Here is a 24906-nt window from a genome sequence, read left to right on the forward strand (position 1 = left end):
TGACCGTAAGTCTCCATCATTCAGTGTGTCAGTGACGGTAAGTCTCCATCATTCAGTGTGTCAGCGACCGTAAGTCTCCATCATTCAGTGTGTCAGTGACCGTAAGTCTCCATCATTCAGTGTGTCAGCGACAGTAAGTCCCCATCATTCAGTGTATCAGCGACGGTAAGTGTCCATCATTCAGTGTGTCAGTGACCGTAAGTCTCCATCATTCAGTGTGACAGCGACGGTAAGTGTCCATCATTCAGTGTGTCAGTGACCGTAAGTGTCCATCTTACAGTGTGTCAGCGACCGTAAGTGTCCATCATTCAGTGTGTCAGTGACCGTAAGTCTCCATCATTCAGTGTGTCAGCGACCGTAAGTCTCAATCATTCAGTGTGTCAGCGACCATAAGTCTCCATCATTCTATGTGTCAGTGACGGTAAGTCTCCATCATTCAGTGTGTCAGTGACCGTAAGTCTCCATCATTCAGTGTGTCAGTGACCGTAAGTCTCCATCATTCAGTGTGTCAGCGACGGTAAGTCTCCATCATTCAGTGTATCAGCGACGGTAAGTGTCCATCATTCAGTGTGTCAGTGACCGTAAGTCTCCATCATTCTGTGTGTCAGCGACCGTAAGTCTCCATCATTCAGTGTGTCAGTGACCGTAAGTCTCCATCATTCAGTGTGTCAGCGACACTAAGTCTCCATCATTCAGTGTGTCAGTGACCGTAAGTCTCCATCATTCAGTGTGTCAGTGACCGTAAGTCTCCATCATTCAGTGTGTCAGTGACCGTAAGTCTCCATCATTCAGTGTGTCAGTGACCGTAAGTCTCAATCATTCAGTGTGTCAGCGACCGTAAGTCTCCATCATTCAGTGTGTCAGTGACCGTAAGTCTCCATCATTCAGTGTGTCAGCGACGGTAAGTCTCCATCATTCAGTGTATCAGCGACGGTAAGTGTCCATCATTCAGTGTGTCAGTGACCGTAAGTCTCCATCATTCAGTGTGACAGCGACGGTAAGTGTCCATCATTCAGTGTGTCAGTGACCGTAAGTCTCCATCATTCAGTGTGACAGCGACGGTAAGTGTCCATCATTCAGTGTGTCAGTGACCGTAAGTGTCCATCTTACAGTGTGTCAGCGACCGTAAGTCTCCATCATTCAGTGTGTCAGTGACCGTAAGTCTCCATCATTCAGTGTGTCAGCGACCGTAAGTCTCAATCATTCAGTGTGTCAGCGACCATAAGTCTCCATCATTCTATGTGTCAGTGACGGTAAGTGTCCATCATTCAGTGTGTCAGTGACCGTAAGTCTCCATCATTCAGTGTGTCAGTGACCGTAAGTCTCCATCATTCAGTGTGTCAGCGACTAGGGCTGCAACGATACAGGAAGGTCACGATACGATACGCATCTCGATATTCTGGTCACGATACGATACGTATCTCGATACGCAATGATAAAAAAACAAGACTTTAAATGAAATTTTGAGTAAAATTAATAAAAAATACTACAAACACAAGTCCAGATATATAATGAACACGTTTTAATAACAAGATAATATAATAATGGTATTGAATTGCGTACTTCAGTTCGGACTTGCAGACTTGTATTTCTATTGTTATGTGCTTGCGGGGATCAGCTGATAATGTTTAATGAGATGGGGAAAAACATCTGTCGTTGTAAAACCTGAGCTTATTAAAAATGTAAGTACGTTTTTGGGAGCCATGCGTTACCGCGCGCTATAACCAAGTTTGCGGTTTTTTGAAAGGCACAGTAGCGAGGAAACGCTGTACTTGAGATTTGCGTTCCGTATCGTGGCGTATCGATAAATGGGCCCACGTTTATCGTATATCGTATCGTGGGTTAAGTATCGCGATGCATCGGAATATCGGTGTATCGTTTCACCCTTATCAGCGACCGTAAGTCTCCATCATTCAGTGTGTCAGTGACCGTAAGTCTCCATCATTCAGTGTGTCAGCGACGGTAAGTCTCCATCATTCAGTGTGTCAGCGACCGTAAGTCTCCATCATTCAGTGTGTCAGCGACCATAAGTCTCCATCTTTCTGTGTGTCAGCGACCGTAAGTCTCCATCATTCACTGTGTCAGCGACCGTAAGTCTCCATCATTCAGTGTGTCAGCGACCGTAAGTGTCAACTGAATAATTTACAGAACAACAATACACTGATGATGACTCACGACTGCACACATCACATATCTTAATTTGATATATACGGTAGCGGTACATTTTGACGTTATTGTATTTGGGCAAACTACAAGGCCGAAACGCTTTTTCTCATCTTGTCTAATGTTCTGCTGACGTAGTAAAACTGTATAGGGAACTGTAGAGACTTTCGAAGTAACGATTGATCCTCGAAGTATGTTTAATAAAAGTCTTTTGGCTGTTAGTTCTTAATAAACCAGCAAACTCCAATACTGCACGACTAATGCCTTATTATATTTGCAGGCTCCGGTTTTGAGAATGTTGGCAATGGAACCATATGTTGTTCATGCTTCGGAGAGTCGTGCAGCAACCCAGGAAAGGTTCGTGCCATGATTTCTAAGTTTCTCGACAATCGTTTTCTGACCTCAATTAAAAGTTGAAGGGTCTTCTAGTGTACAAGTATTACACAAACGCATGAGTGTCGTTGGCTGCAATGGAAGATGGACATGACACTCATACAGAGACCACAACCATGGGAAATGTTCCCCACGAATACAAGAGTGAGAAGGTGTCTCCTTGTCACGCATTCCATCTTGGACGGCCACCCTTCATGGAGACTTCAGTGCAGCAGTTCAGACACAACGCATACAACCAAAAGCACTCACTCTACCCCTAGTGCAGCCTTCTTGTTTCAAGGTGTGCCGCAGGTGTAGATTTGCTGAAGTGTTTGCAGACCATGCAAATTGTGTTGCTGATGTTGCATTGATGTATTTGCCGATGATGCAAATTTGGTTGTTAATGTTGCAGTTGTGTTCCTACAGTTTGTTGCTGATTTGGGAGGCTTAGAGTTGCTGATGTGGCGAGTGTATCTTGCTATTGCTTCCGGTTTGGTTTTACTGATGTTTCAAGTAGTTGCGGATACCACAGGTTTTGTTTGTTTGTTTGTTGTTTAACGCCGCATTCAGCAATATTCCAATCATATGACTGCATTCTGTAAATTATCGAGTCTGGACCAGACTATTGGGTGACTGACATCATGAGCAACGATCTACACATTTGGGATACGATGACATGCTTCAACCAAGTCACTAACCCGGATCTTCACGGGTCAACAGGCTCATGTAGCGGATGTAGCATGTTTTCAGATATGTTGTAGTTTTTCTGATGTGGCATAACTGGCTACATGTAATTTCTTTTGCTGATTGTGCCCTCCAAAAGTGGTTTTGTTGCTCATGCATGTTTGTTTTTGCTGATGTTGCATTTTTATTTTTGCTGATGTTGCATGTTTGTTTTTGCTGATGTTGCATGTTTGTTTTTGCTGATGTTGCATGTTTGTTTTTGCTGACGTTGTAGGTTTGTGGCACTGACGGGAAGACATATAATTCGGAGAAGGAGCTGGTGATCAAGGCCTGCAAGAACCAGAACTTCGTGGAGAAATCCTATGATGGTCCATGCAAAGGTAGGCTTGGTAACTGGTCTTACGTTAGTGCGGGCACATGTGTAGGTTGTTACACCCTTACATGAAGCAGGGATACATAAAAGATGTCTTTGCCAAATACCATATTTTTTTTAATGGAGGAGGGAAATTGAATATTTTCATTTATGGGCCACTCAATCAAATATATCTTTTCGCCTTTTCACCGTGACATAATAATGTCATGTCGTTTACAAGAGCATGTGAATATACGACAGATGGACGGGTCTGGTACTACAGGACAGGTGGAGAGGTATAGTTCTTAAGGACAGGTGGACATGTATAGTTCTAAAGGACAGGTGGACATGTATAGTTCTAAAGGACAGGTGGACATGTAAAGTTCTTGAGGAGAGGTGGACATGTATAGTTCTTAAGGACAGGTGGACATGTATAGTCCTAAAGGACAGGTGGACATGTATAGTCCTAAAGGACAGGTGGACATGTATAGTTCTTAAGGACAGGTGGACATGTATAGTTCTTAAGGACAGATTGGCATGTATAGTCCTAAAGGACAGGTGGATAGATGGATATGTATAGTTCTAAAGGACAGGTGGGGAGGTATAGTTCTAAAGGACAGGTAGACATGTATAGGTCTAAAGGACAGATGGACATGTATAGTTCTAAAGGACAGATGGACATGTATAGCCCTAAAGGACAGGTGGAGAGGTATAGTTCTAAAGGACAGGTGGACATGTATAGTTCTAAAGGACAGGTGGACATGTATAGCTCAAAGGACCTATGAACATATATGGTTCTAAAGGATAGGTGGATGTTTGTTGTACTCTAGGACGGGTGGACGGCTGTTGTACTCCAGGACGGACGGTGTTTGAAGGGTACAACTACATGCTAGTTTGTTGTTTCAGATGACTGCGCCAGCACAAAGTGTGAGCTGCCCAGCCAGGTGTGTGTGGTGGAGAACGGCAAGGCGAAGTGTCAGTGCCCCCTGTGCACGGAGTCGGAGTCGAATGTTACTATAGGTGAATATAACATGCACAGAGCTAGTGTACATTGCTCGGTCATACGATCTTCATGCACACAACCGCATCTCCCAATACAGAGCTGTATGTATGATAAATATTTATTGCCTAAAATCTAAAGATTTATTTACCCACTCCACTCCTTTCCACTCCACTCCACTCCATTCTATATACGAACCTCTTGCTGTGTTGTAGAGTCTGTGTGCTCCTCCACCCACCTGATGTTCAAGAGCAGGTGTGACTTCGAGAAGTACACGTGCGGCCTCGGCAACTCGGAGATCACCGTCGTCTCCACCGGCAAGGCATGTGAAGGATCTGGAGCAGGTACCATTTCCCCCACAACACACCTTTATTACGTTATATAGGGATGGGTGATACCACCTTCACTACAACACACTTTCAGTTATTTTATGTAGGGATGGATAAGGGATACAACTTTCTTCAATACACACTTTCTATAATGCAATGCAGGGATTTGATAGGAGATACTCCTTACTTCAAAACACACTTTCTATAATGTAATGTAGGGATTATATAGGGGATACTACTCTCTCCACAACACTTTCCGTAATGTAATGTTGGCATTGGATAGGAGATACTACTTTCTTCACAACACAGTTTCTATTATGTAATGCAGGGATTACATAGGGGATACCACTTTCTCCACAACACGTTCTGTATTGTAATGTAGGCATTGGGTAGGGGATACTACTTTCTTCACAATACACTTTCTATAATGTAATGCAGGGATTACATAGGGAATACTACTTTCTCCACAAAACTTTCTGTATTGTAATGTTGGCATTTGATGGGAGATACTACTCTCTTCACAGCACACTTTCTATAATGTAATGTAGGGATTAGATAGGGGATACTACTTTCTCCACAACACTTTCTGTAATGTAATGTAGGGATTGGATAGGGGATACTACCTTCTCCACAAAACTTTCTGTAATGTAATGTAGGGATTGGATAGGGGGTACTACTCTCTTCACAAGACACATCTGTAATGTAATGTCTCGTGCTATATTCCAGGTTATCCTATGGCACAGTGGGGGCCATGGGGACCCTGTAGTGTTACATGTGGTACTGGGTACGAATCCAGAACACGTGTTCCCCTTGGCAACGCTTTAGACTCCAATGGCAACCCGCTGAAGGAGACTGCAATCGCCTTATGCTACAGAACATGCCCAGAAGGTAAGAATGGTGCAGTAAGATGGATACTTCCCTTCTGTAGATTCCACCGGGGGTCTCAGGTCATGAGTGACGCAACCTTTACACCGCTTTGAACAGTATTTCAGTTACTGCATCAGCTTAATGTGTAAGAAAAGCATGCATCACTTCGAAGAAGCCCATAAGCACAGGCATGGTGCTGCCAAAACAAGAATCACAACCATGGACCAGGGTGCCGTTGTACCAAGCGATCTTAGCACTAAGATGATCTTAACTCCCATACTTTAACATAGACTTAAGACAGTCGTAGAGCTAATGTTGTTTTGTACAACGTCACACTGTTCTACATAGCTATATTACCGCAAGTATCGTTAGGTTATGTTAAGACTATGAGAGTTACGATCATCTCAGCGCTAAGATGGCTTTGAGGAACGGGACCTAGGACAAATCTTGGATAGGGATGTCTACGCCTCAGATGACAAATAGACATTGTATATCGTACACTGCACAAAATATAACATAATGTCATACTTGCCTTTAATTTTCAATGATATTTGTTGATCTTCTGTATACAACTACAAGAACAATATGCATGTACACTCCAGATTGACTTGAAACAGCATCTCCAGATCTAGTTCCCAGTGCATTGGACCTGATACTCAAATACAGTTTGTTTTTTTGTTATCATAGAAGCTAAGAAATGTAAAATGTGTGCTTTGTTCTTGCATCTTCTGGGATAGAAAACGTTCCCTAAAAAACTTCTAGCATGCAATTTCACTGTATTGGCGTTCATGTGTGTTTGTACCTGTGCGCAGGGCCCTGCACTGCCTCCACGTGTCCCAAGGGTCAGGTGTGTGTTTCCAACAACGAGACCTCTGCAACTGACTGTACCTGCAAGAAGTGTGACAACCGCGGGTACGACCCTGTGTGCGGTCGCGTCGGCAACTTCGTCAAGACCTACGTCAACCTTTGCGAGCTGGAGAAGGACGCCTGCGTGAAGAGCCTGCCCATGACAGTGGTACAGGACTTCGCTTGTGAAGGTGGGTCTGTGATAGATTCGTACAGGACATCGCTTGTGAAGGTGGCTCTGTGATAGATTCGTACAGGACATCTCTTGTGAAGGTGGCTCTGTGATAGATTCGTACAGGACATCTCTTGTGAAGGTGGGTCTGTGATAGATTCGTACAGGACATCTCTTGTGAAGGTAGGTCTGTGATAGATTCGTACAGGACATCTCTTGTGAAGGTGGGTCTGTGATAGATTCGTACAGGACATGTCTTGTGAAGGTAGGTAGGTCTGTGATGGGTTCGTTCAGGACTTCGCTTATGAAGGTTGGTCTGTGATAGATTCGTTGTTTAACGCTAAATGGCTTCGGCCTGAAATAAATGAGTCTGAACCGGACAATTTGTGATTGATTTTATGAGCAACAGTCGACGCCATCAGGGTACGAAGACACGCAATCAGGCAAGTCACCGAGCCTCTCTCTCTCTCAGCATTGTACAGTATTGACTCCCTTGTGTTGTAGAAAAGCCGCTCAACTGCTCCAAGATGGCTGCGTGGGGATCGAGGAAGGATGACAAGGGGTGCGAGTCTATCTTCATGGACTATGGTCAGTGCGGAGGGGGCTGCGGCAAGGTGGCGACCATGTGCTGTACGCCCACAGTTGAGCAACAGTCTATACAAGTCAAGTGTGTCGGACAACTAGCCTACAATACCACTGTAAGTAGTACCACGTGAACAATAGGATACATACTGTCGTTGCCGTAATCCGGCCCATAATGTATAATGTAAGCGTACTCTTAGTTATGATGCCTTTAGATACCATAACGAATTCATTAAATGTACACTACCTGGTATCCATATCGCACATGCCATGTCAAAATTAAAACTAAATAGTCTTGACACTTACACCAGTTGACGTTAAGGGTCAAAGGGAGACTACTCTTCAAACCTTGTTGATAATTTAAACTATAATCTTTATCAATAAAGTCACGTACGTGATCTAAACAAATTGATGCCCTTGCACATCAAAATTAATTATATTAAAACACAAAACAGTGTCAAATAATTAATTTCCTCTGTGTATATATGTCAACAAACATATTGAAAAGTGACTATCCTCTATCCTCTGTGTATTTATGTCAGCAAACATATTGAAACGTGACCATCCTCTATCCTCTGTGTATATATGTCAGCAAACATATTGAAAAGTGACCATCCTCTATCCTCTGTGTATATATGTCAGCAAACATATTGAAAAGTGACCATCCTCTATACTCTGTGTATATATGTCAACAAACATATTGAAAAGTGACTATCCTCTATCCTCTGTGTATATATGTCAACAAACATATTGAAAAATGACTATATTCTATTGAAAAGTGGCCATCTGTGTTGCTCGTCAATTAAACAACGACCCATGTCTTGGAGACCCTTCTCAGACTAACTTGCTTGGTGTTTCAGATGGATGTTATTACTAGTTGTCACTGCGAGCCTACCAACAAACCAGGCGGCCAGTCGACAGCTCTGCCACCTTTGTAGAGTGTTAGCCTTCCTTACTCTGGATGGAGGCTGTAGACACCACATCCTACAGTGTGATGCTAACCGATTCTAAGATGATTTGTAAATAAGGGATTATTGTTTTGATGATGTCACTGTTTAATTATACGGCGAGTTACTTATTTTGAAATATTATGTATGTTAAAAAATGAATATTTTCAGCTTTCTGATGTCAACAGTATCATATGTAAGTTTGCCGAGTCGGCAGAATTTGCAATATTTGGGATACGGGTCTATTTATTCTGCCCTGGATGCTTATTTATTCACAGATACCAGTTCTGTCTTCCAATACTATTATCAACAGTGGTACGTTATCCTGTGAGTTCCTATTTCAGGGAGAAATAAAAAATATAGTTTAACTAAACTGTTTCCTGTTAATTTGTATTTTTGTCTATTTACAGACTTCATCCGGTGAATAAAAATGCAATATAGCATGTGTCTTTGTTATCATGGATGCTTGGGAAATTATGACTACTTATAGAATATATCTTAACTCAAAACATAGATGTGGAAAATTATTATGCGTCCACTAGATGAAAAGTCAGTTTCTACGAGTACAATTAATTGATGGGCACAACTATTGCCAGATGGATACTTAGTAGTTATTCCTAGATGGGCAATTACTGTTACCACACACACGCATGGCACATTACATGAATACAACGTGTAACAAGGAATGGAACTGTGGACAGACATACTACACTTTCATAAAAGTTAAAACATTTGGTTAGTTAAAACAAACTTTAATAACATTTCCAAATCCCTGTTGAAACATGCCCTGTTTAAGAGTACGAAATGTTCCACTACGTATACACATCTACAATTCAAGATTTATTTGCAGTGTCAAGAGTTGTTTGTGAGGACTAAAAACATACTCCTCAGTTGATATTGAGACAATGCATTTCACTTCAAAATCTGTTGCTACCTTTGCTCCGCCCTTGGAAATCACCCAACCTTTATTCGGCACAATGTCTTGAAGAACTTCGACCCTGATCTATATCCCTACTTGCAAGCAGTGTCCCTCCTTACTCATAACGGACATACATGAAATCTTTACTCTACCCTTCCCTTGAAGATCCAACCCTTACTTTATCCATCGCTGGGAGATACAACCCTTACTCTAGCCATCCCTGGAAGATACAACCCTTACTCTATCCATCCCTGGAAGATACAACCCTTACTCTACCCTTCCCTTGAAGATACAACCCTTACTCTAGCCATCCCTGGAAGATACAACCCTTACTCTAGCCATCCCTGGAAGATACAACCCTTACTCTAGCCATCCCTGGAAGATACAACCCTTACTCTAGCCATCCCTGGAAGATACAACCCTTACTCCTTACATCCCTGGAAAATACAACCCTTACTCCTTACATCCCTGGAAAATACAACCCTTACTCTATCCATCCCTTGAAGATACAACCCTTACTCTATCCATCCCTGGAAGATACAACCCTTACTCTAGCCATTCCTGGAAGATACAACCCTTACTCTAGCCATCCCTGGAAGATACAACCCTTACTCTAGCCATCCCTGGAAGATACAACCCTTACTCTAGCCATCCCTGGAAGATACAACCCTTACTCCTTACATCCCTGGAAAATACAACCCTTACTCTATCCATCCCTTGAAGATACAACCCTTACTCCTTACATCCCTGGAAAATACAACCCTTACTCTATCCATCCCTGGAAGATACAACCCTTACTCTAGCCATCCCTTGGAGATACAACCCTTACTCCTTACATCCCTGGAAAATACAACCCTTACTCCTTACATCCCTGGAAAATACAACCCTTACTCTATCCATCCCTTGAAGATACAACCCTTACTCTATCCATCCCTGGAAGATACAGCCCTTACTCTAGCCATTCCTGGAAGATACAACCCTTACTCTAGCCATCCCTGGAAGATACAACCCTTACTCTAGCCATCCCTGGAAGATACAACCCTTACTCTATCCATCCCTGGAAGATACAACCCTTACTCTAGCCATCCCTGGAAGATACAACCCTTACTCCTTACATCCCTGGAAGATACAACCCTTACTCTATCCATCCCTGGAAGATACAACCCTTACTCTATCCATCCCTGGGAGATACAACCCTTACTCTAGCCATCCCTGGAAGATACAACCCTTACTCTATCCATCCCTGGGAGATACAACCCTTACTCTATCCATCCCTGGGAGATACAACCCTTACTCTATCCATCCCTGGGAGATACAACCCTTACTCTATCCATCCCTGGAAGATACAACCCTTACTCTATCCATCCCTGGAAGATACAACCCTTACTCTATCCATCCCTGGAAGATACAACCCTTACTCTATCCATCCCTGGAAGATACAACCCTTACTCTAGCCATCCCTGGAAGATACAACCCTTACTCTATCCATCCCTGGAAGATACAACCCTTACTCTATCATCCCTGGGAGATACAACCCTTACTCTATCCATCCCTGGAAGATAAAACCCTTACTCTATCATCCCTGGGAGATACAACCCTTACTCTATCCATCCCTTGGAGATACAACCCTTACTCTATCATCCCTGGGAGATACAACCCTTACTCTGGCCATCCCTTGGAGATAAAACCCTTACTCTACCCATCCCTGGGAGATACAACCCTTACTCTATCCATCCCTGGAAGATACAACCCTTACTCTAGCCATCGCTGGGAGATACAACCCTTACTCTAGCCATCCCTGGAAGATACAACCCTCACTCTAGCCATCCCTGGGAGATACAACCCTTACTCATTCCATCCCTGGAAGACGTGGCTCTTATTATATCCACCATAGGTAGGCATGCGACCCGTACCCTGCCCAAAAGCTACTTTAGTCTTACCTACTTGAGATGTGATCCCATCAGACATTTATTAATTAATATTTGGTCAGCTGTTCAACAATTGTACAAAAACAACAACAACAATAACACCACATCTAACAGTACACAAGTCTGTTTATTCACATGTATTGTGCATGCCATGTTAAAGAAGACGGGACGACAGCAGGAGCGGACAGAGAGGGACCGAATGCACAAGATCCCAACCCGACAGCTCCTTCTCAAGACACGCCCACAATGTGTGTTGTTTACGGCGCATCTGTCATTCGCTGCTCAACTTCTTGACAATGGCAAGCACCAGACAACATAATAAACAGCCTTCTTTGATCTGTTCATGTCATGTGATGTCCGAGGTTAGCCAACCACAGGTACATGGCGTCCCAGTAGAGCCTCAATGTCGGGCCGTACGTCGATGGGCTGGACGCCAAGGCTGTACCGGAACTTGACGTGTCCGTCCGCCCCCACCAGGAACTTCTCAAAGTTCCAGTACACGTCCCCAATTTCCTTGGGCTCGTAGAATAGCCAGCTGGACGGTCGATACACGGACTCCACTCTTTTACAGTAACTCTGAAACGATCGAAACATGACTTCATTGTAATACCACATGTTAGGCAGGACCTGATCACCAGCAATCCTGTTTCCAGAACAAACATGAATGGCAGTTTCGACAAGGTCAGGTGGTGACATGAAAACGGGTTCTTTAGAATTAAAATATTCAGGGCCGTTATAACGTTTCATTTGCTATAACACCAGTCTATAATGGCAATTTCTATACCAGCATGTGTGTCATACTGATTTTACGAAGCGAATGTCAGAATTATTGTATTTCCCTAGCTGGAACCAGGGTAAGAGATGAATTCTTACACGAGTCTCGTAAAATAAGTATCACACACATGCGAGTGTAAAAAATTCTTTATTACCCATTATTCGTATTTCCCAATCCCTTTGAGCTCCCCATTAGAAAAATGCACTGATTACGACCGCGGTCTTAGAGTGTGACTGAGTTTGGTTTCACGCCGCTTTTAGCAATATTCCAGCAATATCACGGCGGGGAACACCAGAAATGGGCTTCACACATTGTACCAATGTCGGGAATCGAACCCGGGTCTTTGACGTGATGAGCGAACGCTTTAACCAACAGGCTACCCGACCGCCCCGGGTCTTAGAAAACCCCAACTGAGGTCCACATACTTCAGCTATAACGTCATTCCGACATTCCGACGTCACAATAAGGTTCGAATGACTTCAACAATGCCGCTCGGATGACGTAAACAAAACACTGGTGTTCATGAATAGATATTTGCCCTTAGGCACATACAATTTTTATTAACTCTGTTTATATTTGTAACGCTGAGGGTAAAAAATAACTCTAAATGTCAGAGGTCACTGTGTGTGGCGTCATATCTTGAATTCATATGGCTCACGTGACGTGTAAAGACTACATCACATCCTGTCACTAACGATGGCACGCCACTACAAGATAACTTTGATCCAGGGGATCAGCACGGCGCAAAGAAATTGTGTAGCATACCTATCTAGTACCTATATACTGTCATAAAGCGCAAGCGTGTAACCCAGAAGGTAAAACAAATTGCAATTTGCGTGTGGTACCTTCAGAATCAGGAATGAGGATATCGCACAGTTCAGTTTAAATATTTATGTAGTATATAAGTAGAAAACAAACATATTATGAAAACAAAAGTAGTAATATGTTTTCACAACAATAATTTCCTGAAATGTTTGTTATTGTTTTCCAGGAACAATGGGTATTAAGTTGACACAATCATAGTGGTATACATGATACTGTTGACATTGATATATCTACAGTGGTAAAATTATAAATATTTTTTTCATAAGCAATAGCTACATTGCTGCAATATTATTTTATAATGAATCAGATAGAGGAAATCAGAGGAGACATGCAGATGTTGTTAATATTGGAAACCCACAACGTTCTGTGTGCCTTTGCTATTTTTAACCATGAACCATACTTCTCTATGAGAGTTACCTCCATAACGGTAATATGTTTACTCCTGTAGCCTGTCCACAAGTGCTAATATCTCGCTACACGGAAATGGGTCAACGTTTCCCGCATGGGGATAAGCCTGTCCCCGTCCCTCTCGACAGACAGACCCGCTTCACGGAAATGGGTCTACGTTCACCTATGCTGTGTGGGGAAATTGGTCGGATAGAACTAGACTGGTATCCTGCCCATCGCCTCCTAGCGGCTGCAGGCGAGGAGAGCAAGCGCTCAAGGGCAGGTAAACCAGTCAAGGAAAGAGCGTGGTTCCTCTTAAGAATGTTGCAGAATAAGATAAACATTAATTTAATGTGATAATGTAAAGTGAGGAATGATTTAAAAGATTTTTTCAAAGTTATGTAAGAGACAAAGATAAAGTTTCTTTTAAAAGTATTTTTTACATCTTTCCAACTTTAACTCATCCCCATGTGACTTGCTCAAACCAAAAACAAATAAGGCACGGCGCCTGGCGCAGCGCAATAACTGAAATACTCACGATACTCGTTAAAGCCAACTCACTCACCGACTGCTGCTCAGCCTACCTTGAGAAACCTGTAGAGAGGATGTTGGTGTTTGCCGTTCACGTCTATCTTCTGGGTGAGGTTGAAGAGCGGCGTGAGGCCGGGTCGCACGTACTTCACACCGTTCATGATCTCCGTGCCGTTAGCCCCTGGCTCTTGCTGTGTACAGAACAACTCGTGTTACCGGGACAAGGTTGGTTGGTTGTTTTACGCCGCACTCAGCAATATTCCATCTATATGACGGCGGTCTGTAAATAATCGAGTCTGGACCAGACAATCTAGTGATTAATATCATGAGCATCGATCCACCCAATTGGGATCGATGATATGCATCAACCAAGTCAGCGAGCCTGACCACCCGATCCCGTTAGTCGCCTTTTACGACAAGCACAGTCGCCTTTTACGGCAAGCATGGGTTGCTGAAGATCTATTCTACCCCGGATCTTCACGGGTCCAGTGGACAAGGACCTGCGTGTGCGTGTGCGTGTGCGTGTGCGTGTGCGTGTGCGTGTGTGTTTGCGTGTGCTTGTTGGTGTGCGCCGTGTGTTTTAATGTATTAATTTATTCAATGTGTAGAGTCTTTAAATCAATTGATAAATCGTATCCAGCAGTGAATTAGCTAAAGAAAGAGGTCTGATGAGGGCCTTATTATAGAAATCACAAATTCTGAAAATTCTAAAAAGGTAAATATCGAAATAACTGGACTTGAGCATAGGTCTAGCAACTTTGGGCATTTGCAATTTTTTTTGTTTAGAACTGATTTTTCAAAAATCAAGAGAAAATCTAACTTTGAGGTTGACTTAAGATGAAGGTGAGGTGAAATGGGGTTTAACGTCGCGTCCAAAATTATTGCACTTATATAGCGACGTGCATGTACGTGTGTGTGTTTGTGTGGCTGCTTGTACTGGGCCGGACTGATGCCGATTTATAGTGCTAGCTTACTGAGATGCCATGCCGCAGTTTAACATGAATACCCCACTCAGACACAGTATACTGACTCCGAGCCGACCAGTCCTTCTTTTAGCCCCTTAATGCCGAGCGCCAGACAGGGTAACAACAAGTACAATCTTTTAACGTCTTTTGGTATGACGCGATCGGGGATCGAAACCCGGACCTTCCGCTCTCCGGGCGGACGCTCTACCACTAGCCCACAGAGGCGGTCAACTGAAGATGAATTGTCAACAAATGTTTTTATCTATCTTTAACAACATTTCATAAGACCAGTGACAGAGATGCTATCTACCCACTTCCACGGTCTGTAAACAGGTAAACAGGTGACCAAATAACTTTAGAATAGTAAAATCGATTTGTTCATGTTTCCGACCAAAAAATGGGAAGATGAAAATCTCCATGACGCGAACATATTATGAAAGTTCAAATATAGCCAAGGCCCTGGCCTATGTTTAAGTATTTGAGTTACGAAAGTCTTAGAGCTAGGATTGCATTGTGAAAAGGGGCCAAAGTCATGGTAATCTACGTCGTTTTTAGCATTCCTGATCAATTTAAAAAATTATAATAATTTGCATTTATTAAAGGGACACGTGATTTTACGAACCTTGAGAAATTGGTTACACGGCAGCCCGAGAACCAGGAAATCTCCTTGTCCAGCATAGTCGGTCATGAGTGCATTCAGACCGTTATACTGGTGGGTGTGGCCTCAGTAGGTGGCGACGTTCACGATGAGGACAACCTTGTTGCGGAAGTCGCTGAAGTCGATCAGTTTCTCATCGAAAACATCGTTAATCTTAAAATCGTAAAAGGTGTTTGTTGTTTTTGCAGGTGCCTGACACGCGACCTTCTGTGCGGCACGCGCGGCACACAAGGCGGTGACCAGCGTTACCAGTCCCGCCGTCCACGATGTCGCTGCTGCCATTACAGCAGTCGTGTGTGGAGTGACAGGGGGATATTGGGAGAGCAGCGTTATCTAACCAGCTGTGGCAAGATGCGTGGATCACACATGGCATGTTTCCTGCCATGACCAACACTATCTTGAACAGGACAGCTGGGTTACTTCTTGCAGGTTTGGTCAAATCATTACCGTAGGCATGCCGTAAAACTAGATAACAATAACCGCAGTCATCCCATTTAATGGGTACCGCAGACATCCCACTTAACGGTAACCGCAGGCATCCAACTAATCGATATAACCGCAGACATCCCACTTAACGGTAACCGCAGACATCCCACTTAACGGTAACCGCAGATATCCCAATTAACGGCAACCGCAGACATCCCACTTAACGGTTACCGCAGACATCCCACTTAACGGTAACCGCAAACATCCCACATAACGGTAACTGCAGACATCTCAATTAACGGTAACCGCAGGCATCCCACTTAACGGTAACCACAGACATCACAATTAACGGTAACTCAAATATTCCAATTAACGGTAACCGCAGACATCCCGTTTAACGGTAACCGCAGACATCCCATTTAACAATAACCGCAGACATCCCATTTAACGCTAACTGCAGACATCCCACTTAACGGTAACCGAAGACATCCCAATTAACGGTAAACGCAAACATCCCATTAAACGGTAACCGCAGACATCCCACTTAACAATAACCGCAGACATCCCATTAAACGCTAACTGCAGACATCCCACTTACCGGTAACTCCAGACCTCCCACTTAACGGTAACCGCAGACATCCATCTTAACATAACCGCAGCCATCCCGTTTAACGGTAACCGCAGACATCCCACTTAACGCTAACTGCGGACATCCCATTTCACGCTAACCGCAGACCTCCCATTTAACGGTAACCGCAGATATCCCGTTTAACGGTAACCACAGACATCCCTCTTAACGCTAACTGCAGACATCCCATTTCACGCTAACCGCAGACATCCCATTTAATGCTAACCGCAGGCATCCCACTTAACGGTAACCACAGACATCCAAATTAACGGTAACCGCAGACATCACACTTAACGCTAACTGCAGACATCCCATTTCACTCTAACCACAGACATCCCACTTAACAGTAACCGCAGACATCCCATTTAACGCTAACCGCAGACATCCCACTTAACGGTAACCGCAGACATCCCTTTTCACACTAACCGCAGACATCTCACTTAACGGTAACCGCAGACATCCCATTTAACGCTTACCGCAGACATCCCATTTAACGGTAACCACAGACATCCCACTTAACGGTACCTGCAGACATCCCACTTAACGGTAACCACAGACATCACACTTAACGTTAAGTGCAGACATCCCATTTAACGCCAACTGCAGACATCCCACGTAACGGTAACCGCAGACATCCCAATTAACGGTAACCGCAAACATCCCACTTAACGGTAACTGCAGACATCCCAATTAACGGTAACCGCAGACATCCCACTTAACGGTAACCGCAGACATCCCACTTAACAATTACCGCAGACATCCCGTTTAACGTTAACCGCAGACATCCCATTTAACGCTAACTGCAGACATCCGAATTAACGGTAACCGCAAACATCCCACTTAACGGTAACCGCAGACATCCATCTTAAATTAGATATCTTGTTTGACATTAGCCGTAGACATTCCGTTTGAAGGCAACCGTAGACGTCCCGTTTAACGGTAATCGTAGACATAACCGGAATCCTATCTGTAACCATTTCCCTCCACACACCCACTACACATCACACCCTTTTCCGCGTGCGTCATGTGGCCATATAACATAGTATAGTCAACTGTTTCACGTGCAATAAAGCAGGGCCTTGGCTCGTACTATCTATTCAGTAGTGGTGTTGCATGTTGTTATACAAAGACATTATCCATTTGGCATAAAGAAATACCATATAAGATAATGGCTCTGAGATAAGGCCTCCTGGGGACGTTGACTTTGACCCCGACTGTACCGCCCAAAGTGTTTCAGGCTCTGAGATAAGGCCTCCTGGGGACGTTGACTTTGACCCCAACTTTACCGCCCAAAGTGTTTCAGGCTCTGAGATAAGGCCTCCTGGGGACGTTGACTTTGACCCCGACTGTACCGCCCAAAGTGTTTCAGGCTCTGAGATAAGGCCTCCTGGGGACGTTGACTTTGACCACGACTGTACCACCCAAAGTGTTTTAGGCTCTGAGATAAGGCCTCCTGGGGACGTTGACTTTGACCCCGACTGTACCGCCCAAAGTGTTTCAGGCTCTGAGATAAGGCCTCCTGGGGACGTTGACTTTGACCCCGACTGTACCACCCAAAGTGTTTTAGGCTCTGAGATAAGGCCTCCTGGGGACGTTGACTTTGACCACGACTGTACCACCCAAAGTGTTTTAGGCTCTGAGATAAGGCCTCCTGGGGACGTTGACTTTGACCCCGACTGTACCACTCAAAGTGTTTTAAGCTCTGAGATTAGGTCCCATGAGGACGTTGACTTTGACCCCGACTGTACCACTCAAAGTGTTTTAAGCTCTAAGATAACATCTGGTGAGCACTTTGACGTTGAGCCTGACTCTATGAAATAAGTGAAACATGTGAAGAAAATACCCAAGATCCAGTTGTTCTGAATACTACTTTTATTTCATGTTCTATATACATGTAAACTATTTGTGAGAGAGACGGGGGCAGCAGGCACGTCAAGGGGGACCGAATGCACTGAAGGTCCTTCCTGCCAGCACCTGATCAGAGAACACCTGCAACCTAATTGGCTGTTTCGGGCGATCTCGTCATTGGCTGCGCGTGTCTGTCACATGACGGTTCAAATGGTTTATAAAACAAGAGATAAATCGGTTATATAATGGTGACCTTTACCATGTTTAACTTATTTTTTCAGAAAAGAGATATGAAATAAGTTCAGTGTCTTAGTGTTTTGGTGCCTTTTTAGCTAGTTCTGACTTGATCTCATCACTAACATCTATTGGTTGCTGCATGGGATGGTAGCGCCACGCCACGTGACCATCACGACCAATCAGAAACTTTTCGAAGTTCCAGTGGACATCCCCGATTCTGAGTGGCTCGTAGAACAGGGCGGGGCGGTACGCTGAGTCAACAGGTGGACAGTATTTCTGGAAACAAGAAACCGGAGTTATACCTGTATGAAATTTAACATAGATTTTCATATTTTCATTTGACTGAACCAGTTCTCGATGTTTCAATTTTGCTGCAATTGTAATTGAATAAAACTGACACAAAATGTAAATTTAGAAAACGTGTTTGTCTTGTTCAAACAGGACTAACTACATACTCTGAGTACTTGTAAAATAAAGTTTACAGTTGTCATCTGGGCTAATCTTAGGAAACGAATTTCTGAAGCTGATTACCGACATCAAGTGTATTAACACAGCAATGAGACCCGTGATCCCGCGTGCCATACTGACCTTGAGATACGTGAATAACGCGTGTTCTTTAGCGCCATTGACGTCCATGATTTGGGTGTGGTTAAAATTAGGAACGATGCGGGGACGGACATGGATAAGGCCGTTAAGAATCTCTGTCCCGTTGGCACCTGGTTCCTCCTGGAAACAAACAGCTGTCGTTAACATCCAGCGTACCCATCACCTACTGTGTACCCATTTGGGAGGATGCGATGCCTACAGTACCTTGAGGTCATTCAGTGTAATCAGAAATGCCGCGATATTGCTAAAAACATACTAATTCACTCAATTGTGTATTGTGCAAGTTAATAATAGTTCATTTGTGTGGCGCTTTTCAATGCTTGATAACGTGTTCAAAGCATCATTATCCGGCCAATGGATCAGTTTGTTTTCACTCGAGTTCCGTCTCCGCTCCCTGGCTAGTATAGAACCTCTGGAAGGTTTACAACCGGGTTGCCATCTAATCCTCTCGGGTACCCATTAACTGCTGAGTGATCAGAGGCATATTTCGAACAAAGTCATTTGCCTAAACGACAGCCATTCAGCATGTACTTCAGTCGGGCAGGACCGACGCCCTTGAAACGCATAATTGCGTTCTTCAGCGACAGGGGTTGCTGGTTCCGAAACAAGATTGTCAGTAGATTTTACGCCGCGTTTAGCAATTTCTCGCATATCACGGCGGATACAAGATGTGAGATGGTGGAATGGGGTTTAACGTCGCGTCCAAGATTATTGCACTTATATAGCGACGTGCATGTACATGTGTGTGCGTGTGTGTGTGGCTGCTTGTACTAGTCCGGACTGATCCCGATTTATAGTGCTGACCCACATGAATACCCCACTCAGACACAGTATACTGACTCCGAGCCGAACAGTCCTTCTTTTAGCCCCTTAATGCCGAGCGCCAGACAGGGTAACAACATGTATAATCTTTTAACGTCTTTTGGTATGACGCGGACGGGGAGAGAACCCCGGATCTTTCGCTCTCCGGGCGGACGCTCTACCACTAGACCAAGGAGGCGGTTCGGGGGATACAAGAAACGGGCTTCATGCAATGTACCCATTTTAACCCGGGCCTTCAGCGAGGCGAGTTAACGCTTTAACCACTTGGCTACCCCACCGCCCCCACCACGGTAAACTACAACTTGAAACTTGATACGTCGTTATACAATGAATACTGGGCCCACTTGCACAAAGCGATCTTAGCGCTACGACTATTGTAAGCCTATGTTAAAGCATGGGAGATACGATCATCTTAGCACTAAGATCACTTTGTGCAAGTGGGCCCTGGTCAAAAGCGGCATACAATTACGCACTCATTGACGCACACGCACGCGCACGCGAACACAACACACACGATCACTCTCGATCGCCCGATTTCTCGGTAGCACTGACCAGATTAAACTGCTGACACGGTACCCCAAGCACGTGGAAGTCGCCATTCCCCCCAAATTGAGTCTGCAGTGCATTCAGACCAAAGTACTGGGGGGTCTTGCCTCAGTAGTTAGCGACGTTGACGACGAGAACGACGTGGCCGCGGAACTGCTTGAAGTCAATGTCGTCCTTGTTGTGAATATCCTTCACGGTGAAGTCGTAGAAGGAGCCGCTGCCACTCCTGGGCTGGTTGCAGGGGAACTTCTGGGCGCGTGCCACACATAGCGCCGTGCAGGCCGCGGCGAGCCAGACGGCCCAAGGGGGTGCTTGCATTGCGACCCTGTCTCCTGTACTGAAGGCTGACTGTGGAACCACAGACACAACACCTGACCTTTCCTATCTATACCTGGCACATCTTGTGATAATCACGTGGTCGTGTAACCTTCTATTAGGTCGATAGAGTGTACGATGGTTCAACTGGTTATGTGTTTAATTCAAGAAATACGTGTTATTAGTCAAAAATAATGATTTAATTGGAGTAATTGCTACATTTTAGCTTACCTCGGAGGCGGAACTGTGTGTGAATTATAATGACGAAATGTTTCGGCATTCAACTTGTCCATTGTAAATGACGATATTTGCCTCTTGATAGATCTTTAGCACGTTCTTCGTGATACACGATAATATTTAACGATACGGAAAATTGTGACACTATTAGTGAGTGAGTGAGTTGGGTTTAACGCCGTTTATAACAGTATTCCAGTTATATCGCGGCGTGTCAGCTTAATGTGGGAGGAAAGCCCGAAGTGATGCAGGTCTCAGACGTTTACCACTTCGGTGAAACCCACGAGCATGGGTATGGTGCTGACAAACCTAGAAACATAATCGGGGTGAACCGGGATTCGAAACCTCAATCATAGGTGTCTAGCGTGCCCAAGGGATGCAACTCTGTACAGCGAATTGCGGCGCCTTAGACGACTGGGCCACCCAATTTCACCTTTGACCTTAATTGACGACAGGCCCACGAACACCTGTTATCATCACTGAGACTTTACAATAATGTGAACTTTTAGAGTTTCATATTGTGAAGGGAATGTTTTCTTAATAGCAGAGCGTGGTGATTCTATAAGGCAAAGTAATGCGGACTCATTCATGAAAGGGGGCACGGGTGGCCCAGTCGCCCTGGGCACGCCAGAAACCTATGATTGTGGGATCGAATCCCTGTTGGCCCCGATTATGTTTCTAGGTTTGTCAGCACCATGCCTGTGCTCCTGGGTTTCACCGAAGTGGTAAACGTCTGAGACCTGCATCACTTCGGGCTTTCCTCCCACATTAAGCTGACACATCGCGATATAACAGGAATACTGTTAATAGCGGCGTTAAACCCAACTCACTCACCCTCCACATTCATGAATAATAGGACAATAGTCATATGACAAATCGGGTGTTTTATAACTTCTTTTGAGTAGAATACACCTATCGTTAATACTGTTAAATAGTTTTCCCTAGTATAGAGATGATGTTTACCTGTACAAAATGAATCGTTCCATGAAAGTAATTTAAATATGTCATCATTTTTCTGGTACCATGTCCGCTTTCTGATTGTCGTACCAGGAAATCATTTACTTGTATATAACTGTCTGTTAATCAGTCTGTCTGGTCATTTAAACTTGTAAAATGTCTCATATCTAAAAACCATATAAACAATACATCAATGGAAGGGAATAAGTAACTGTAAATTGAATGTTTTCACTGCACGGCCAGCCTCTTTGCTTCATTGGCAATTGAACAATTTGGTAATTAGTGTCAAGGTACTGTCAAAGACATAGTAACAGTCAACGGCCAGATTAGAACAAATAAATCCAAATGATATCACACACCTACCTACATTAATGCAGTGAATAGTGAAACTGACCTTCTTAAGCAACAATACAATTCGCCATTCTGCCGAGAGATTAGGCACAACTTGGTTTTATAGTTGTTCCTGTATATGGAAGATTTGTTTGTTTTGTTTGTTTGTTTGTTATTTAACGCCGCACTCAGCAATATTCCAGCTATATGACGGTGGTCAGTTAATAATCGAGTCTGGACAGACAATGCAGTGATTGACACCATAAGAATCGATCTACGCCTTGGGGATCCAGTGATTAAGAACATGAGCATCGATCCACGCAATTGGTTGGTTTGTTGTTTTACGCCGCACACAGAAATAGTCCAGCTATATGGCGGCGGTCTGTAAATAATCGAGTCTGGACCAAACAATCCAGTGATTGATACCATGAGCATCGATCCACCCAATTGGGATCGATGACATGCATCAACCAATTCAGCGAGCCTGACCACCCGATCCCGTTAGTCGCCTTTTACGACAAGCATAGGCGCCTTTTACGTCAAGAATGGGTTGCTGAAGACCTATTCATCCCCGGATCTTCACGAGTCGTGTGTGGAAGTAAATGATGGTTCATGATTACACCACTGATCAAAATAATTGCACAGGTGAAGATCAGGAAAGATACATCCCTAAACAAAATTTCGAAACTCATGTATTAATTGGCCTCTCAACAATCCACCATTCAGATGTAAGGAATTACGTCTTACTACTGACTGAACATTTGCGAGTCTGCATGTGTATGAGTTCACCACATGCCCATTATTCCCTCTGTACGTCAGAGACTTACCATACCCTTTTCTTGTCAGAATGTCCCTATGGAATTTGTGAAGTGGGTGGGAACGGTGTTAGGGTGATGGTGACTTATGTAGCCAGGGACAATGAGAACATGGGTGGGCTGTGCACTGTTAGACTCATATGCGTGTTACTCTCCCCATTAGGAAAACAGCAGCTTCCCGAGGCAAGGGCGTTAACTGACTTTAAAAGTTCAGTTACCACCCTTGCCGAAATAGGCTGGAATTCCGGAGTTACATATTTGCTGGACTAACAAGTCTATGCAAAGTCCAATCAAAATCGAAAACTTGACATCCGCTTCTTAAATAACATGGATTTCAACGTGCAGATGTCGGTCGACTGCAGATTTGCAAAGCATGTGTACCGTCAACTGGGCGTCGACAGATATTTTGAATATCTTTCCATGTTTTTAATCAAAGTGCTAAAGTGATTTGAAGCACTTCGCGTGATAAGACCCGTTTTATTTCAATATAGATTTTGATCATCGATCAGATCGTCTTGACTGGGCGTCGCCATTTTGTTTGAAGCAAATGCAAGTGATATGAGAGATTGAATCTGATTGGTCAATAGGAGGGACATTGAAGGGACGTAACTCGTAACAGCCACTGGTGGCGCTACGATCGATCCTTGAAATTCCAGCCTAGTTCGGCAAGGGTGTAAACTGGACTTATATCGCCAGTTAACTACCTTGCCTCGGGAAGAAGGTATAACAGCTATGGCTGTGAAATATACTCTGGAAAATTTTCCGTGAAATTAGCGCCATAGACTACAACATTCAGTATACTACAAAAAAGGTCAGCATCAGCACCACCACAACAACTGCAGCAGCAACACCCACAGCCGCACCAACAGATGAAACAGCTCTCCACCAGTCTTCGTAGAAACAGCATGTTGGATTATACGTCAAAAGTTGTGAAATGTAGACACCAAAGGCTGGAGCTGCTGTGATAGCGCCTGTGTCCGTTGGGATGCCTTCTTCTTGTCTAAATGCCTTACCCCCAATACCCCCAAATTCCACATAGATGTTATCAATGAGGACGTCCAGCATTTCATATGTATTCTCAGTAAACTTCAGATGGCATTTGTTTTCATTTTTTTTAATTGTACTGACGATTTGAAGATAGTGAAGTAACTATATCTGGCCACCACGTTTAGTGACAAATGCCCCCTCGGTCAAGGAATGAAGTTTGCTGTGAAGTTTGTCGTGTTGGATAGAGGTGTACAAAGTTGAAAGATTAAATGTTTTGACAGAATTGTACCGAGATTGCAAATATTTTAGCAAATGCTTTGCGCTTCCGTATGGTATTAATTCCAATTGTCTCAAATACTTTCTGTGAACAAAACGAAAGACCTTCCTTAATTATATGAAGGATTATGGTTAATCTTTGAGACAGGGATCCTGCAATATATCTCCCTTTGTACGGATATTTATAGAACATTTGAATCTAGTGCAAATGAGGAATGGACAATCTGCAGGTTTCAGAGTCAAGCCAAACTTTGAGAAAAATTGATGCACGATTTCAGCATTTCCCTCGTAAACAATGATGTGACAATTTTGATATTGTGTTGACAGTCCATGGATCATAATCAGGGAAAATCTGGGACTCGTACCTCTGCCAGCGGATCCTGGAACGTAAGGGTCCTAACTATGCGAAGCTGGTCATGATGTCATCGCGATAGTGCGAGGCACAGGGAACTATATTATCGTGTTTGGAGTTAGAACAGTACCAACCAGTCTGACTGAATGGAGTTCTAAAACTGTGCGCAGTATGGGACTAGATAGGTTCAACCATTCCAAACAACTTGTCAGTTTTAACATGCAT

At 43.9% G+C, this 24906-nt stretch overlaps 1 protein-coding gene and 2 pseudogenes across 3 annotated transcripts in view; 1 reads left to right on the forward strand and 2 right to left on the reverse strand.

The window, feature by feature from the left end:
* Positions 1-8732, forward strand: part of LOC139465895 (uncharacterized) — a 92763-nt gene extending 84031 nt beyond the window's left edge. For all 3 annotated transcript variants that reach the window (XM_071247878.1, XM_071247881.1, XM_071247879.1), the window contains 8 exons: positions 2444-2520; positions 3494-3599; positions 4478-4591; positions 4787-4915; positions 5627-5788; positions 6580-6804; positions 7290-7483; positions 8228-8732. In XM_071247878.1, the coding sequence (XP_071103979.1) occupies positions 2444-2520; positions 3494-3599; positions 4478-4591; positions 4787-4915; positions 5627-5788; positions 6580-6804; positions 7290-7483; positions 8228-8305 (1085 nt within the window). In that variant the 3' untranslated portion in view covers positions 8306-8732. The remainder of the gene's footprint in view (positions 1-2443; positions 2521-3493; positions 3600-4477; positions 4592-4786; positions 4916-5626; positions 5789-6579; positions 6805-7289; positions 7484-8227) is intronic.
* Positions 8733-11269: 2537 nt separating this feature from the next.
* Positions 11270-15628, reverse strand: LOC139465411 (glutathione peroxidase-like; annotated as a pseudogene).
* Positions 15629-18218: 2590 nt separating this feature from the next.
* On the reverse strand, positions 18219-20792 carry LOC139465412 (glutathione peroxidase-like; annotated as a pseudogene).
* Between the last annotated feature and the right edge of the window lie 4114 nt (positions 20793-24906).

The sequence above is a fragment of the Haliotis cracherodii genome, unplaced genomic scaffold (assembly GCF_022045235.1).
Source record: "Haliotis cracherodii isolate W230 unplaced genomic scaffold, xgHalCrac1.p SCAF_18, whole genome shotgun sequence".
Classification (NCBI taxonomy): Eukaryota; Metazoa; Mollusca; class Gastropoda; order Lepetellida; family Haliotidae; genus Haliotis; species Haliotis cracherodii.